Source organism: Herpailurus yagouaroundi, unplaced genomic scaffold, assembly GCF_014898765.1.
Source record: "Herpailurus yagouaroundi ecotype Mexico unplaced genomic scaffold, PumYag 190, whole genome shotgun sequence".
In the NCBI taxonomy this organism is placed as follows: Eukaryota; Metazoa; Chordata; class Mammalia; order Carnivora; family Felidae; genus Herpailurus; species Herpailurus yagouaroundi.
In genome coordinates, this window is record NW_024412421.1 from 26,289,149 (window position 1) to 26,302,346 (window position 13,198).

The 13,198-nt window shown below is 48.1% G+C and overlaps 1 protein-coding gene across 11 annotated transcripts in view; it reads right to left on the minus strand.

Annotated features, from left to right (window-relative positions):
- Window positions 1-13,198, minus strand: part of ADAT1 (adenosine deaminase tRNA specific 1) — a 39,241-nt gene that overhangs the window by 10,100 nt on the left and 15,943 nt on the right. For 5 of the 11 annotated variants that reach the window (XM_040443161.1, XM_040443163.1, XM_040443164.1 and 2 more), the window contains 2 exons: window positions 9,236-9,322; window positions 5,459-6,393 (listed from right to left, as the gene is read on the minus strand). In XM_040443161.1, coding sequence (XP_040299095.1) covers window positions 6,261-6,393; window positions 9,236-9,322 — 220 coding nt within the window. In that variant the 3' untranslated portion in view covers window positions 5,459-6,260. Of the gene's footprint in view, window positions 1-5,458; window positions 6,394-9,235; window positions 9,323-10,042; window positions 10,198-13,198 lie in introns of those variants that run through there. The other 6 variants (XM_040443165.1, XM_040443169.1, XM_040443170.1 and 3 more) reach the window with 3 other exon arrangements.

Sequence of the window (13,198 nt, forward strand, 5' to 3'; positions counted from 1 at the left end):
GGGGGGTTCACAGTGGTACTGGATAAACCAAGAACAAAAAGTACAGCGTGGAAACATCGGCTGAGGGGCGCCTGGCTGCCTCAGTTGGAGCAGGCAACGCTTGATCTCGGGGTTATGAGTTCGAGCTCCATGTTGGTCTTAAAGATTGCTTAAGGAAATAAAAAAAAATTACACACACACACACAAACCCCAGCCGAAAAGGGACTCACTGGAGGTCAAAACGGTCCATAAGGAGTAGCAATAAAAAAGGAATCTGGTGAAATCTTGGCAGGGATGAGGGAATGTACATCGAGAAGAGCTCTTTTCTCTCAAATAACAGAATCGAATTCAACCAAGCCACGGGTGAACTGGATTGCGTGAGCACCATTGTCGAGCCAAGCTTGGGTTGCCCATGGTATAATTTCTCAGAGATCTCCTGAGGTTGCACAGAAAGGTCTTGTTGTTGAACTGAAGGGGGATGCTGGGAATGGGCCCTGTTCTCCTGCTCTGTTGTCAGGTTGGTTTCACCACCCAGGGGCCCACCGTACCTCTCCCCATGGAGACACTGCTGGGTTTCAATGTGCTTTTCATTCTCTTGGCTGCCTGAGCAAATAGCCATCACTGTTTCCATTGTGAGCTCTTCTCCTTTTGGAGCCAAGCCCAAGTTCAGGGAACATGTGCTTGAGACCAACATTTGGCAGCCTGGGTCCCCACTTGGAGTGACTCTGTCTTTGCCTTTTTCCTATTAAGACACTTTGCTGAATTTGGAGACTGGAAAGCAATGCTGAACGCGCTTAGTTCTAAAAGCTGTTTCCTACCCCTGCTGGCTCGTTAGTAGACGAGACAAAAAACCCACACCCAAATTCAGAACCCGAGTTACTAGGTGAAGACACAGAGTTATTTCCATCCCTCTCTAGTTACTAACATGCCTGAGGCCATTCGTATCTCAAAGCGGCCAATGGGCTCAGTTTCCTGGAGAAAATTTCTCTTTGCATTATTTACCGCTTTAAGAATTTCTATGAGAAGTCCTACCTCACACTTGAAAAAACTAAGCATCCTAATTGTTGGGACCCCATTTGGTACAACCGGTGACAGGTTAGAAGTCAGAGATTAAATATTTTCCCCACACCCACATAGAAGTAATGGTAGAGTTGGTACTAGAACATGATTACTTGGTTAAGTGACTCTTGATTTCAGCTCTGGTCATGATCGCACGGTTGGTGAGTACGAGCCCCACGTCAGGCTCTGCGCGGAGAGTGCAGAGCCTGCTTGAGGTTCTCTCTCTCCCTTTTACTCTGCCCCTGCCCCTCCCCATCTCGTGTGCGCGTACGCACTCTCTCAAAATAAACTTCTAAAAAAAGATGATAAAAAAAAAAGAACATAATTACTTAAATATCCAGATCAAAGTTTATTCTACCGTAGCAAATAACAGGACTAGGTTTTTGGTTTGGGTTTTTTTTTTTTTTTTTTTTTTTTACATTTTTAAGTTGACGTATAATTACACACAATAAAATGCGCAGAGGGTTTAAGTGGAGAGTTTAACACATCCTGACAAATATTGACACCCATGTAATCAACACTTCAATCCAAACAGATTATTCCCCAAATCCCAGAAAGGCCCCTGAGGCCTTTTTTCCCCTCAACTCCCATCCCCCATCTTCCCCCACCAGGCAACAACCACTCTTTGATTTCTATCCCTGTTGATTACTTTTGGTGTGTCAGACACACATTTTAGTGTGTCTGCGCATTTGGACCACAGGTGCTACTTGAGATTTGTTTTGGATCCACACCTTCCAGGAAGTCAGTCTTAACCCCAGTACAGACACATTTCGGTTTGAAGGGATTCACGTTTGCGAGATGTGAAGGCCAACTACGATTCCTCAGTATGCAGTCCAAAAAGAACTTTTGGAAAATAAAGTTTTCTTCACACTCTCTGCTTTCCTGGCTCTTTCTGTATCCCGCTTCTCCTTCAGGACAGCTGTCTTTGGGAAGACCCGCTTGAGCCCTTGAAAGGGAGCACACAGGCACATCTTCCTACTTAGAAGCTACTTCCTGGTTTTGGTGACCTTCCTGCCTCACTGGGCCTCCTCTCACCAGCTCATCTGGCTTCCCCACGGGCATCACAAGAGGACGGTGGTAGTTAAAAACGTTAGCGTTGTCCTAAACCACTTAACTAGCTAGCAAGGGAACCAGGTTTTAGAAACTGGAAAACTCTGGCTAAGGCTTGCTCAGAACACTGTCTTAAAGCCAACAAGTATTGCCAAGGTCCAGGTGGAGGCGGCTTTCCACCAGCCACAGACACGGCCAGATCAGACGGGCCTGCTTCTCTTCCAGGCCGAGCTGGCAGCCAGCGTGGGTCATTTTCTCCGTAGCGGCTTCGTTTCCCCAGACAGTGAGCTAACGCTTGGCATTAGCAAACTCCATAAAACAAGGCATTTCACCCCGTGCTTTAAGGCAGAAATGACTACATGGAATATATACACACACTTATTTAAATCAAGCCACATTTTTAAAAGTCTGAAGAAAAATAGTTAAAAATTATGCAAACATAGACACATTAGAATCCACTTGTGAACAAGAACAAAGGAATGATGCTGGAGTGTAAACTTCCCTCAAGAGCCAAATTTCAGAAGACGTTTTGTTAGCCTACCCTCTGGAATTACAAGCGCAGCTGCCTAAAATCTGTTGGGAGAGTCCCTCTTCCTGTACAATGCCACTTCTGAGGACTTTCTGCTGTTTCGATAGTTTAAAATACAGAAACGGTTTTCTGTTTTTTACAAATGTTTATTTTTGAGAGAGAGAGAGACAGAGAGAGCGAGCAGGGGAGGGGCAGGGAGAGGGGGACAGAGGATCTGAATTGGGCTCCATGCTGACCATGAGATTGCGACCTGAGCCGAAGTCAGACGCTTAACCCACCGAGCCACCCAGGTGCCCCTTACATAGTTTTTTAAAAAGCCACCTCCCCAGCCCTGTCCCCTGCCGCCAAAAAAAAAAAAAGAAAGAAAGAAAGAAAAGAAAAGTGAAACAAAGTTAACTGTGTACAGATTTGGAGCAGTAAGCACAAAAGGAGATGTTTCATGAAACCTGAAAACACAATCTTTAGATCAGGGTTTCTCAGCCTCAGCACTACTGATACTGTGGGCCAAATACTCCTTTGTTACGGGGTTTGTCCTGTGCACTGCAGCATGTTAGCAGCACCCAAGGCTGGCAACGCTTGGCCCATACTGTCACACATCATTTCTGGGGGAATTCAGTGCTGTGTGTGCAACTCCACGGGAGACAGTTTTTAGATGCAGGAGGAGAGGACATGCCAGGCCACAAGGAGTCACACAGAGAAGCACCAGAGTGGGTCAGGAGGCAGAAGGAGCGAGGACATGCGTGCAACAGCCGTTATTGTAAAGGGGAGGAAGGGCCGGGGCAGGGTAAGCGGACTTGGGACTGGCTAGTTGGACTCATTTCCGTGGTCTCTGAGGCACAAGGGCTGTCCCTGGTTTTCTGGTACCTGGACCTGGGGCGATCAGGGCAGGTGGAGTGTGGCCCAGAGTGGGAGAGCCCCATAAAGCACGTGGCTGGGTATGAACTCTGGAGGGCTTACTTTCTTTTCTTTTCTTTTTTTAATGTTTATTTATATTTGAGACAGAGAGAGAGGCAGTGTGCAAGCAGGGGAGGGGCAGAGAGAAAGATGGAGACAGAATCCGAAGCAGGCTCCAGGCTCTGAGCTGTCAGCACAGAGCCTGACGTAGGGCTCGAACAGACAAGTTGTGAGATCATGACCTGAGCTGAAGCTGAAGCCAAACGCTTAACCAACTGTGCCACCTAGGTGCCCCTGGAGGGCTCAGTTTCAATCTTTTACTATCTCTGGGAGTTGGCTAGCCTCTGTGGGCAGTCTCTCCAGGGTGAGCAAGGCCCTGGATGTCAAAGCATCAGAAGCATATGGTTGATACAGGGAGGATAGAGTCTTGCACCTGGACTGTGCCCGTGTGCCTTTTCTCTCTGCCGACGTTAATCTGTGTCCTTTCAGGGGCACCTGGGTGGCTCAGGTCATGATCTTGCAGTTTGTGAGTTTGAGCCCCCAGTTTGAGGCTGTCGGGACAGAGCCTGTTCCGGATTCTCTGTCTCCCTCTCTCTCTGCCCCTCCCCCGCTTGCGTGCGCCACGTGCTCTGCTCTCTCTCAAAAACGTTCAGGGCACTTGGGTGGCTCAGTCCGTTGAGAATCTGACTTCGGCTAAGGCCATGATCTCGTGGTTCATGAGTTCAAGCCCCACATGGGCTTGGTGCTGTCAACCTGTCAACACGGAGCCTCCTTCAGATCCTCTGTCCCCTTCTGTCTGCCCCTCCCCCACTTGCCCTCTCCTCCCCAAAAAATATTAAAAAAAAAAGATTAAAAAAATCTGTATCCTTTCGCTGAAATAAATAATAACTACAATAGTTTTGCTGCATTCCATGAGTGTCCAGTGAACCATCAAACCTGAGGGTGGTCTCGGGGATCCCTTGCACTGCTGCTAAAACCATGAGGTGAAAGGGTGACTGGGAACTTCCTACCGGGATAGATAAGCTGAGCCCACTGAGCCCACTGCGAACTCGCTGAAAGTAGGACAACCAGATGTCCTGTTCCTCTTGATATGGTGCAACAGAAGTACGCAGAATCACCTGAGAAGCCCTAGGACTGGGGTGAGGGTGGGGCTGACTGAAAATGGGGAGTGCCTGGCTAATGAGAACCATACTGGGTCGATGAGGGTCCCCCACCTCTAACAGAGAACAAAAATGTTCTACAATTATGGTGATGGTTGTACAACTCCGTGGATATACTAAAAGCCACTAAATTGTATACTTTCAATGGGTAAATTTTATGGAATGTAAATTATATCCCAATAAAGCTGTTATTAAAAAACATTTTTTTTCCCGTTTTTTATTTATTTTTGGGACAGAGAGAGACAGAGCATGAACCGGGGAGGGGCAGGGAGAGAGGGAGACACAGAATCGGAAATAGGCTCCAGGCTCCGAGCCATCAGCCCAGAGCCTGACGCGGGGCTCGAACTCACGGACCGCGAGATCGTGACCTGGCTGAAGTCGGACGCTCAACCGACTGCGCCACCCAGGCGCCCCTTAAAAAACATTTAAAGCCATACAAGAATGACAGGGCGCCTGGCTGGCTCAGTCAGTGGAGTGTGTGACTCTTGATCTTGGGGTCATGAGTTCAAGCCCCATACTGGGTGTAGAGACTACTTACGAATAAAATCTTAAAAGAAAAAAAAGCTATTCCAAGATACTAAAGGACTTTGAGAAGAGCTTTGGATAATCCTGACACGGAGAACTTCCCTTTCCATCAATAATTTAAGGAGCAGAGAGGTTGAGAGTTAAATATTAGATGGTGGTTAAAAGAGGATGGGTAGCTAGGTCTGCTGCTGACTTGCTATACGGACTTTTGGCCTGTTAGACAGAACTCTTTCATTTGAAAGCCACAGACAACCTACTCAGATAGGCTTAACCCAAACAGCCGTATGAATTTATCTCACATACTTGAAGTCCAGGCTGGGCACTGGCTTCAGGCATCCAAACAAGGTCACGGGAGCCGATGCTTTTGTCTGTTTCCTGTTTTCTTGCCTTCATTCTCAAGATGGCTGCCTCTGTGTGGAGGCAAAGGCAGCCACAGACAGTCCCACGAGTCTGTGGTCCTTGGAGCTTCTGATCCGAGAGAAGACAGCATCTTTCCTGCTCGCCCTGGCAGTAGTTCCAGGATTGTATGGCGCTGCCTCACAATCCGAGAGCTGGGGAGTGAGGTTTGCTTCAGCCAAGTCCCATGGATAGAGCAGGAAAGGATGACCCTCCGAGGGAAGAAACGGCACATGTCCACTATGCCAAGGGAAGCTCTAAAACTTGCAGAGGTCCGGACACCATCTCAGCCCAAGAAATACTTGCCAGATCAATGTGGGAACACAGAGCGGAGCTGCTGCAGAGTACCTTTCAAGCGTCACATTCCAAGTTCTTACTCCATGTTTTAGAGAAGCAATAACACATGTTAGGACAGATGCCAAGGGCATCAGCGAGGTGATGTTTTAGCAGAGAGAGATACGTCAGTCAAGTATGGATAGTTCCATGTTTCAGGATTCTGTCCATATTACCCAGAAGAGATATGTCACTCTGGTAGATGGCAGACTTTTTTTTTTCCTGACTCAGCCACAAGAAAAGCTAAGGCTTGTCCAGCACAAAGGAAGAAGCCGTCCAGTGTGAGCAGCTGAAAAACACTCTGCGACTAATAAGCTCTTTGCAGTTTGCCCTTCTTATTTAAACTGGTGATAATCCGGTGGGTTTCTGATCCAGGATCCAAAGGCCTGCTTTCGGAGCGCACTCCAGGCTTCCTGGTAAGTAGACGCAGCCTCCTTGTACTCGTGGTACGTCTCTAGCTTCTGCGCCCTAATGCACACACACCACCAAGCACACAGGTTCTCACTGATCAGCTCAACATGGTGGCCAAGTGAGCAATCAGCTGGACAGATGTCTAAGCATAGACTAGGAACAGATCTAGGAACGGGAGGATTTTGGTACGCTTTCCACCAGCTACTCTCTCTCCAATGTAGGAAATTCACTAGAAAGCAACATGGATTGAAACAGGGGAGAAAAGGGGGCACCTGGGTGGCTTAGTCAGTTAAGCGTCCGACTCTTTTGCCTCAGGTCCTGATCCCATGGTTTGTGAGATCGAGCCCCATGTTGGGCTCTATACACTGACCGCACTGACCACGTGAACGCTACTTGGGATTCTCTCTCTCTGCCCTCCCTCCCCCGCCACGCTTGCGTGTGAACTCTCTTAAAATAAATAAATAATCATTAAAAAAAGCCCAGGTGAGAATAAACAATGCTAGTCTTGTCTGGTCCTCCTGGTATCAGATAACACAAGAATAACTATCTACTTTTTGGTTTAAAGAGTTCTGGGAAATGGCTTACTGCACAGTCCCGTTCCCCGTAAGACCCAGATAGGACTCATGGACGCCCCCCCTTGGCTTACCTATGACGGATCCTCAAACTCCCATTCTCTGTCTCATAATGACTAGCTGAACTGTTTCCATCCACATACCAATCTCGACAAAATTCTTGCTTCCTTGACCAACATTAGTTATGCTTCTGTCCTTCTCCCAACCCTGAACTATGACCCACCCTCAGCCTGAGCCAGCATCACAATATGCAGGGACTTTTTTTTTTTAAATTTTTTTAATGTTTATTTATTTTTGAGACAGAGAGAGACAGAGCATGAATGGGGGAGGGTCAGAGAGAGAGGGAGACACAGAATCTGAAGCAGGCTCCGGGCTCTGAGCCGTCAGCCCAGAGCCCGATGCGGGGCTCGAACTCACGGACCGTGAGATCATGACCTGAGCCGAAGTCGGACGCTTAACCGACTGAGCCACCCAGGTGCCCTGCAGGGACCTATTCTTAACGGCTCCTCCTGACAATTGACTGATCTCAAGAAAAGATGTTTCCTGTCTACTCACCCCATCACACCAACTGCGCATTCCATGCCCCCTGCCCTGTTCTTTCCGGCCTTGTTCACTGCTCCCCACAAAGGGCTACTCCTTCCCGCCTGCCCTGGAGGCTTACAGACCTTAGGACTGGAGTGTCTTTGTTATGGCATCAGTCCTGCTGCTGCAGTTAACAGTCCCTCTCTTACTGCAATGATCCTTTTGAGTAAAGTCTCTCCTGACCTCAGTCCAGATTTGTTTTCACCGACACATAAAATGTATGGAAACCTCCTGGTCAGTTTGATTCATTTTTCCAGACAAAAAAACAAGCAGAGTGACTCCTGACCAAACTGACTGGAGGGCATCACTACCAACAGCAGTACGCATGACGGTGATAACAAGTGGTCAGCCTCTTCAAATAGACTTTTCTAGCAACACCTTGGCTTCTCCTCTGCTGTACAATAAAGAATTTGGCCGGTCTTGTTGCCGGTTCCTGGGAGGGAACCTTCAAACCCCCAGGATTTCCCAAGGGGTAGAAATGTCTTTGTTGGGGCACCTGGGTGGCTCAGTTGGTTGAGCGACCGACTTCGGCTAAGGTCATGATCTCACGGTTTGTGAGTTCGAGCCCCGCGTCGGGGTCTGTGCTGACAGCTCAGAGCCGGGAGCCTGCTTCGGATGCTGTGTCTCCCTCTCTGCCCCTCCCCCACTCATGCTCTGTCTCTCTCTGTCTCAGAAATAAATAAATATTAAAAAAAAAAAGAAATGTCTCTGTTATTCATGGTGGGCCCCTCTGATCACACCTGAGTTTATACTTAATGAGGTGACTCCTGGTGGGCCCTACAGAGATCTGGATGGGGCTGGCCCTGCCAGAGAGACTAACCACAGAGTGGAGTTGGTCTGTGATACCAGTCTGACCTCCTGATGGGAGGGGAAGATGAAGAATGAGTTCAGTCACATCATGTGGCCAATGAGTCATTCAGGTGTATATAACACAAGCACAGGGAAGACACTGGATGCTAAAACTTGGGTCCCCTTCTGGTTGGTGACACACAGTGATGTGTTGGAAGGGTGACACATCCTGAGGACACAGACGAATTGTGTTTGGTACCCTCTCAGACTGTGCCCTGTGTGTCCCTTCTTTTAGCTGGTCCTGATCTATATTCTTTAGAATAAAAAGTAATTGTAGGTACAGTGCACTCCTGAATTTGAGTTGTTCCAGTGAATTAGTGACTTTAAGGGGGTAGCAGGAGCCCCTGAGTTTGCAGTCAGTGGTCCCAAGTGTGAGGGGCTTGGGGGCCCTGGAGCTTGCATCTGGAGTATGAAGTGAGGGAACTGACCTTGAGTAGCTAAGTGTCTGGACTACCCACCCACTGGCCCCTGGAGCGGTTTTATAGTTCTCTACATTCCTGTTTGGGAACAATTTCAATTGTAAGGCTGCAGCAGAGGAAGAGCAGAGTGATGTTCCTAATAGACTCTATTGCCCTCTAAGCAATAGGGCCAGCCCTATATGTCTGCCCTGCCTTCCACCTGGAGGGGGGCAAAGGCGGGGCCTGGAGCAGACCAAGCCCCAATTCCCCCCCAGTCTTCTGTAACCCTGCACCACTAAACCACCCCTCCTGTACACCTCAGATCTGCACCTGCAATCGGAGCCCGGGGGACAGAGGCACATGCAGGTGGTAACTAAGTGCCCACTGGCCCATTGAGCCACCACTCCTGCCAAAGCTTCCTGCCATTTGTAAACCAGAATTAAACCACAAGTCGTCCTAAATATGAAAAAAAAAAAAAAAATGGGTCAACAGAGTCACCTGAGGGAGTCTGGCCACTTGTCCTCTGAAATACTGCTTAGCAGTTTCTGAAATGATCTAAAGAGTTCCACTTTGCTGATTTGGGATCTGTTTGGAAAAAGACAAAGAAGATTTTTAATGAGTGTTTGATACACACCAGGCCCCTGTCAGGGACACCGGGCTTCCCCTGGTATCTTTCTTAAATTTGAACGTGCAGGAACGCCCCCCCCCCGCCCCCAACCTGTTCTTCACATGAAGAAAATGTAGACCTGATTGGGGTGAGGTTAAAAAAGCGAATCTCCGGGGCGCCTGGGTGGCGCAGTCGGTTAAGCGTCCGACTTCAGCCAGGTCACGATCTCGCGGTCCGTGAGTTCGAGCCCCGCGTCAGGCTCTGGGCTGGTGGCTCGGAGCCTGGAGCCTGTTTCCGATTCTGTGTCTCCCTCTCTCTCTGCCCCTCCCCTGTTCGTGCTCTGCCTCTCTCTGTCCCAAAAATAAATAAAAAAGCTTTGAAAAAAAAAAAAAAAAAAAGCGAATCTCCTCTTAAGACATGTCATCAGCCATGAAATCATGAAGGTGACAGTCCCAAATGGGGTGACAACAGAGGTGGGATTACTAAATTCCCCCCAGGACCCTTGCCAGCCATGCTGGCCTACTTCTTCCTAAGGGCGCCGGCCCTGTGGTGATACGGCTCACGACAGTGAAGCTGGGTTTCAGGCTTGAGTGGTGCTCCCCACGTGAACCTCGGTTACAAAGTCCACTCAGACAAGCACCGGAGGCAGAGCCTCCAGACTCCCCCGCGGGCACTGTGGGCCTTCCTTTGCTTCTAACCTGAAGCTTCGTGCAGGCCACAGCTCGGGACGGTGAAGGAAGTGAGTGCGGATTCCTCACCAGCCCAACTGGGCTCTCCTGGCTCTGCCCATCCAGGCTGCCGGGATCTGAACCGTGTGCGCCTCCTTCTTCCCTCGCTATACGCAGTTCACGAGCTGATGCAGAGGAGGCAGATGTGTGTGCCAAGAAGCTGCTGTCTCATCTTTACACACCATACCCTTCCCCGTCCTCACAGACTGTCCATGTGAGCTGTCCATCAGCTCGGACCCTGTGGCCATAATAGGTATATGTGAAGTAGGGAAGTGTACATTCTGCCAGAGAGTTCCCTCACCTGGCGGGCACGGAGGCTACACTGCGGCAATCATCGCTTAGCGGGGGTCCTGAGCCCTCACACTCTCCCTGGGCTTGAACTGGGCCCGAGTGGCTGCCGGCGCTTAGGAATGTAAGGTTCCTTTAATGGTAAAAAGAAAACCCAAAGCCAAGAAACTAATGAAACTTATCTCATTAACAGATTAAAAGAGAAATGTAATGTCATTATGAGGAAAAAATGTGCAGAGAAGCACTTGTGAGAATTCAACAGCCACAGAATGATTTAAAATCTTTTAGCAAACGAGGACTAGGAAAGACAGCATTTACATTCATAAAGGGTATCATTAAAAACCTATAGCAAATTCATGTCCTTAAAATCAAGAATAAGACAAGGGCATCGAGGTGCCTGAGTGGCTCAGTCGGTTAGGTAGCCGACTCCGGCTCAGGTCATGATCTCGCGGTCCGTGAGTTCGAGCCCTGCATCGGGCTCTGTGCTGACAGCTCAGAGCCTGAAGCCTGCTTCGGATTCTGTGTCTTCCTCTCTCTCTGTCCCTCCCCCATTCGCGTTCTGTCTCTCTCTGCCTTTCAAAAATGAATAAATGTTAAAAAAAAAAAAACAAAGACAAGGGCATTGCTTTCACAGCTTCTTGAGACCAGCTCTGAAAATGTTTTCAGCATTCTTCCCTCTGGAGGAACAAACAGCACTTTCTCTTATGAATGTTTCTGGCCTAAGTGAATGGCCTTGTGAGTGATGTTAAGGTATTATATCTATACAGACGGGGGATGCTGGGAACCACTCCTCTGCTGAACAAGAACTCCCTCCAGAGAAGAAAGGCCTTTCTCAAGACCTAATCAACAGCAGAACAGAGTGGCCATACTCGTAATTCCTCTGTCAATGAGACCTACTCAGTAATAACCACTCATGTCATTTGTGGAACATAACAATCCTCCTGGCTGCTAGCTACTTCTCTCCAAGGAGCCCTGGTTCCTTTCAGCAGCAACAATTATGTTCTTAGATATTAGGCTCTCCCTGGTAAGTTGGTTGACATTGCTGGTTGGGGCATCAGAGAGCTAGGAAAATTATATATACATAAACAATTTCTTAAAGATGACACAGGTTTACGTAGGTGTTCTTAATCTAGCCCTAACTTTTAACATATTTAGGCACACTTAGGGTTGTTGTTGTTGTTGTTTTTAATCCCTCATGCTTTTCTTTTATAATCCAATGAGCCACGTAAATGATCTCTCCAGGATGCTCTGGGGTGGAATGAGGATTTGCCACTTTAGGGAAAAGAGCAAAATGAAGCTTCTTGAAAATGAGGGTCTTTTACGTGGTGTCTGTTATCGTCACGTTGTTTGGAAAAGAACACAAAGACTTAAGTATTTTCTTCTCGTATTGTGTTAGCATATTAAATGTCTCTAACATCCGTCTGCTTTCATATGCCCCGCGGTGGTAAAGAAGGTGGTCCTAGGATGCCAGGGCTTGGGAATGAGCAGTGAGAGAACCTGCTCTCTCCCCAGCAGCTGTAACTCTTTAGAATAAAAGAAATGCTGACTCTTCTGCACATAACATGAAGCTTCACTGGGCAAATGAAGGGGAAACCAACCTTAACAAGGTGTTTGCTGCGAGCCTGCACCACATTCGCTTTCACTTCTCACCACGTTCCTGGGTGACACATACTCTTAGTTACCCTTGCTTTGCTGTTGGGGAAACGGAGGCTCAGAGAAGTAAAGTAATTTGCCCAAGGTGTCACACACTGGAGAGAAAGGGAACTAGGAATTAAACATCAGTCTCTTGGACTGCAAAGCTCCTGCTCTTTCTCCCATACACTTCTTCCCTGCAAGGAGTCTGCCTCCTAAATGGAGAGACACCTACAACGCGTCAGGGACCTCAGATCATCTACTCCAACATCCTCATCTTACAGATACGGACACACGGAAGCCCGGAATGCAACTGCACTCGTTCCAAGTCATGTGGGTAACTGGAGCCAGAGCGAGCTTGGAAACAGGAGGTACTCCTCATCAACAGAAAGCACTGACATATCGGGATAAGCCAGAGAATACAGCACTACAGGAGTTGGAAGAGAGGTTCCAGGAGGCAGCGAACCTGGACCTTCTGGACCTACAGCAACCAGAAGGCAGTGGTGGTTGAGCTGAACTTTCAAGGTAAAAGAGGGTGCGGACTCCTAGTGAAGAAGAGCATTTAGACCTGAGGAAGCACAAACAGGAGCCACCGTCAGGTGGGTGGGGCCAGGGGGAGCTGCTGCGGGCCTGTCGCTGCCTTAGAGCAGAGCTGGAACTCTGCAGGAAACATGGTCCCTGTGAAGGCAGGACCTGCTCTGCTCACACACCCTGGTCTGTGGCTGAGAGCTGGTCCCTTGGGAGATGCAAACAGTGGCCTGAAGCTAGCAGGTCCTCGGGGGAAAAACTGGTTCCAAAACCTCCACCCCTAACAAGTTTGTTAATATCACTCAATTCAACAGCCTGGGCTAACAGGAAAGGGTCTGGGACATCTGGACCCTGCTGAGTGGCTGCAGAGAACAAAACCTTCTTTTTTAAGGTCTAAAACTATAGAAGTTATTTTTGTCTGTGTTGAGACTGGCAAATAAGCATATTAAAAAGAAGAAACAAATCCAACTGTGAACTTTAATTATAAATTTTTTTTTTAAGGACATAGTAAAGAAATGGAAAAGCAACTCAAGAGTGAAAAGAACTACAGTTGACCCTTGAATAACATGGGTTTGAACTGTGCAGGGTCCAGTGACACAAGGATTTTTTTCAATAAATACAGTATTATACATGTCTTTTCCTTATGACTTTTGTAATAACACTTTTCTGGTTTGCTTT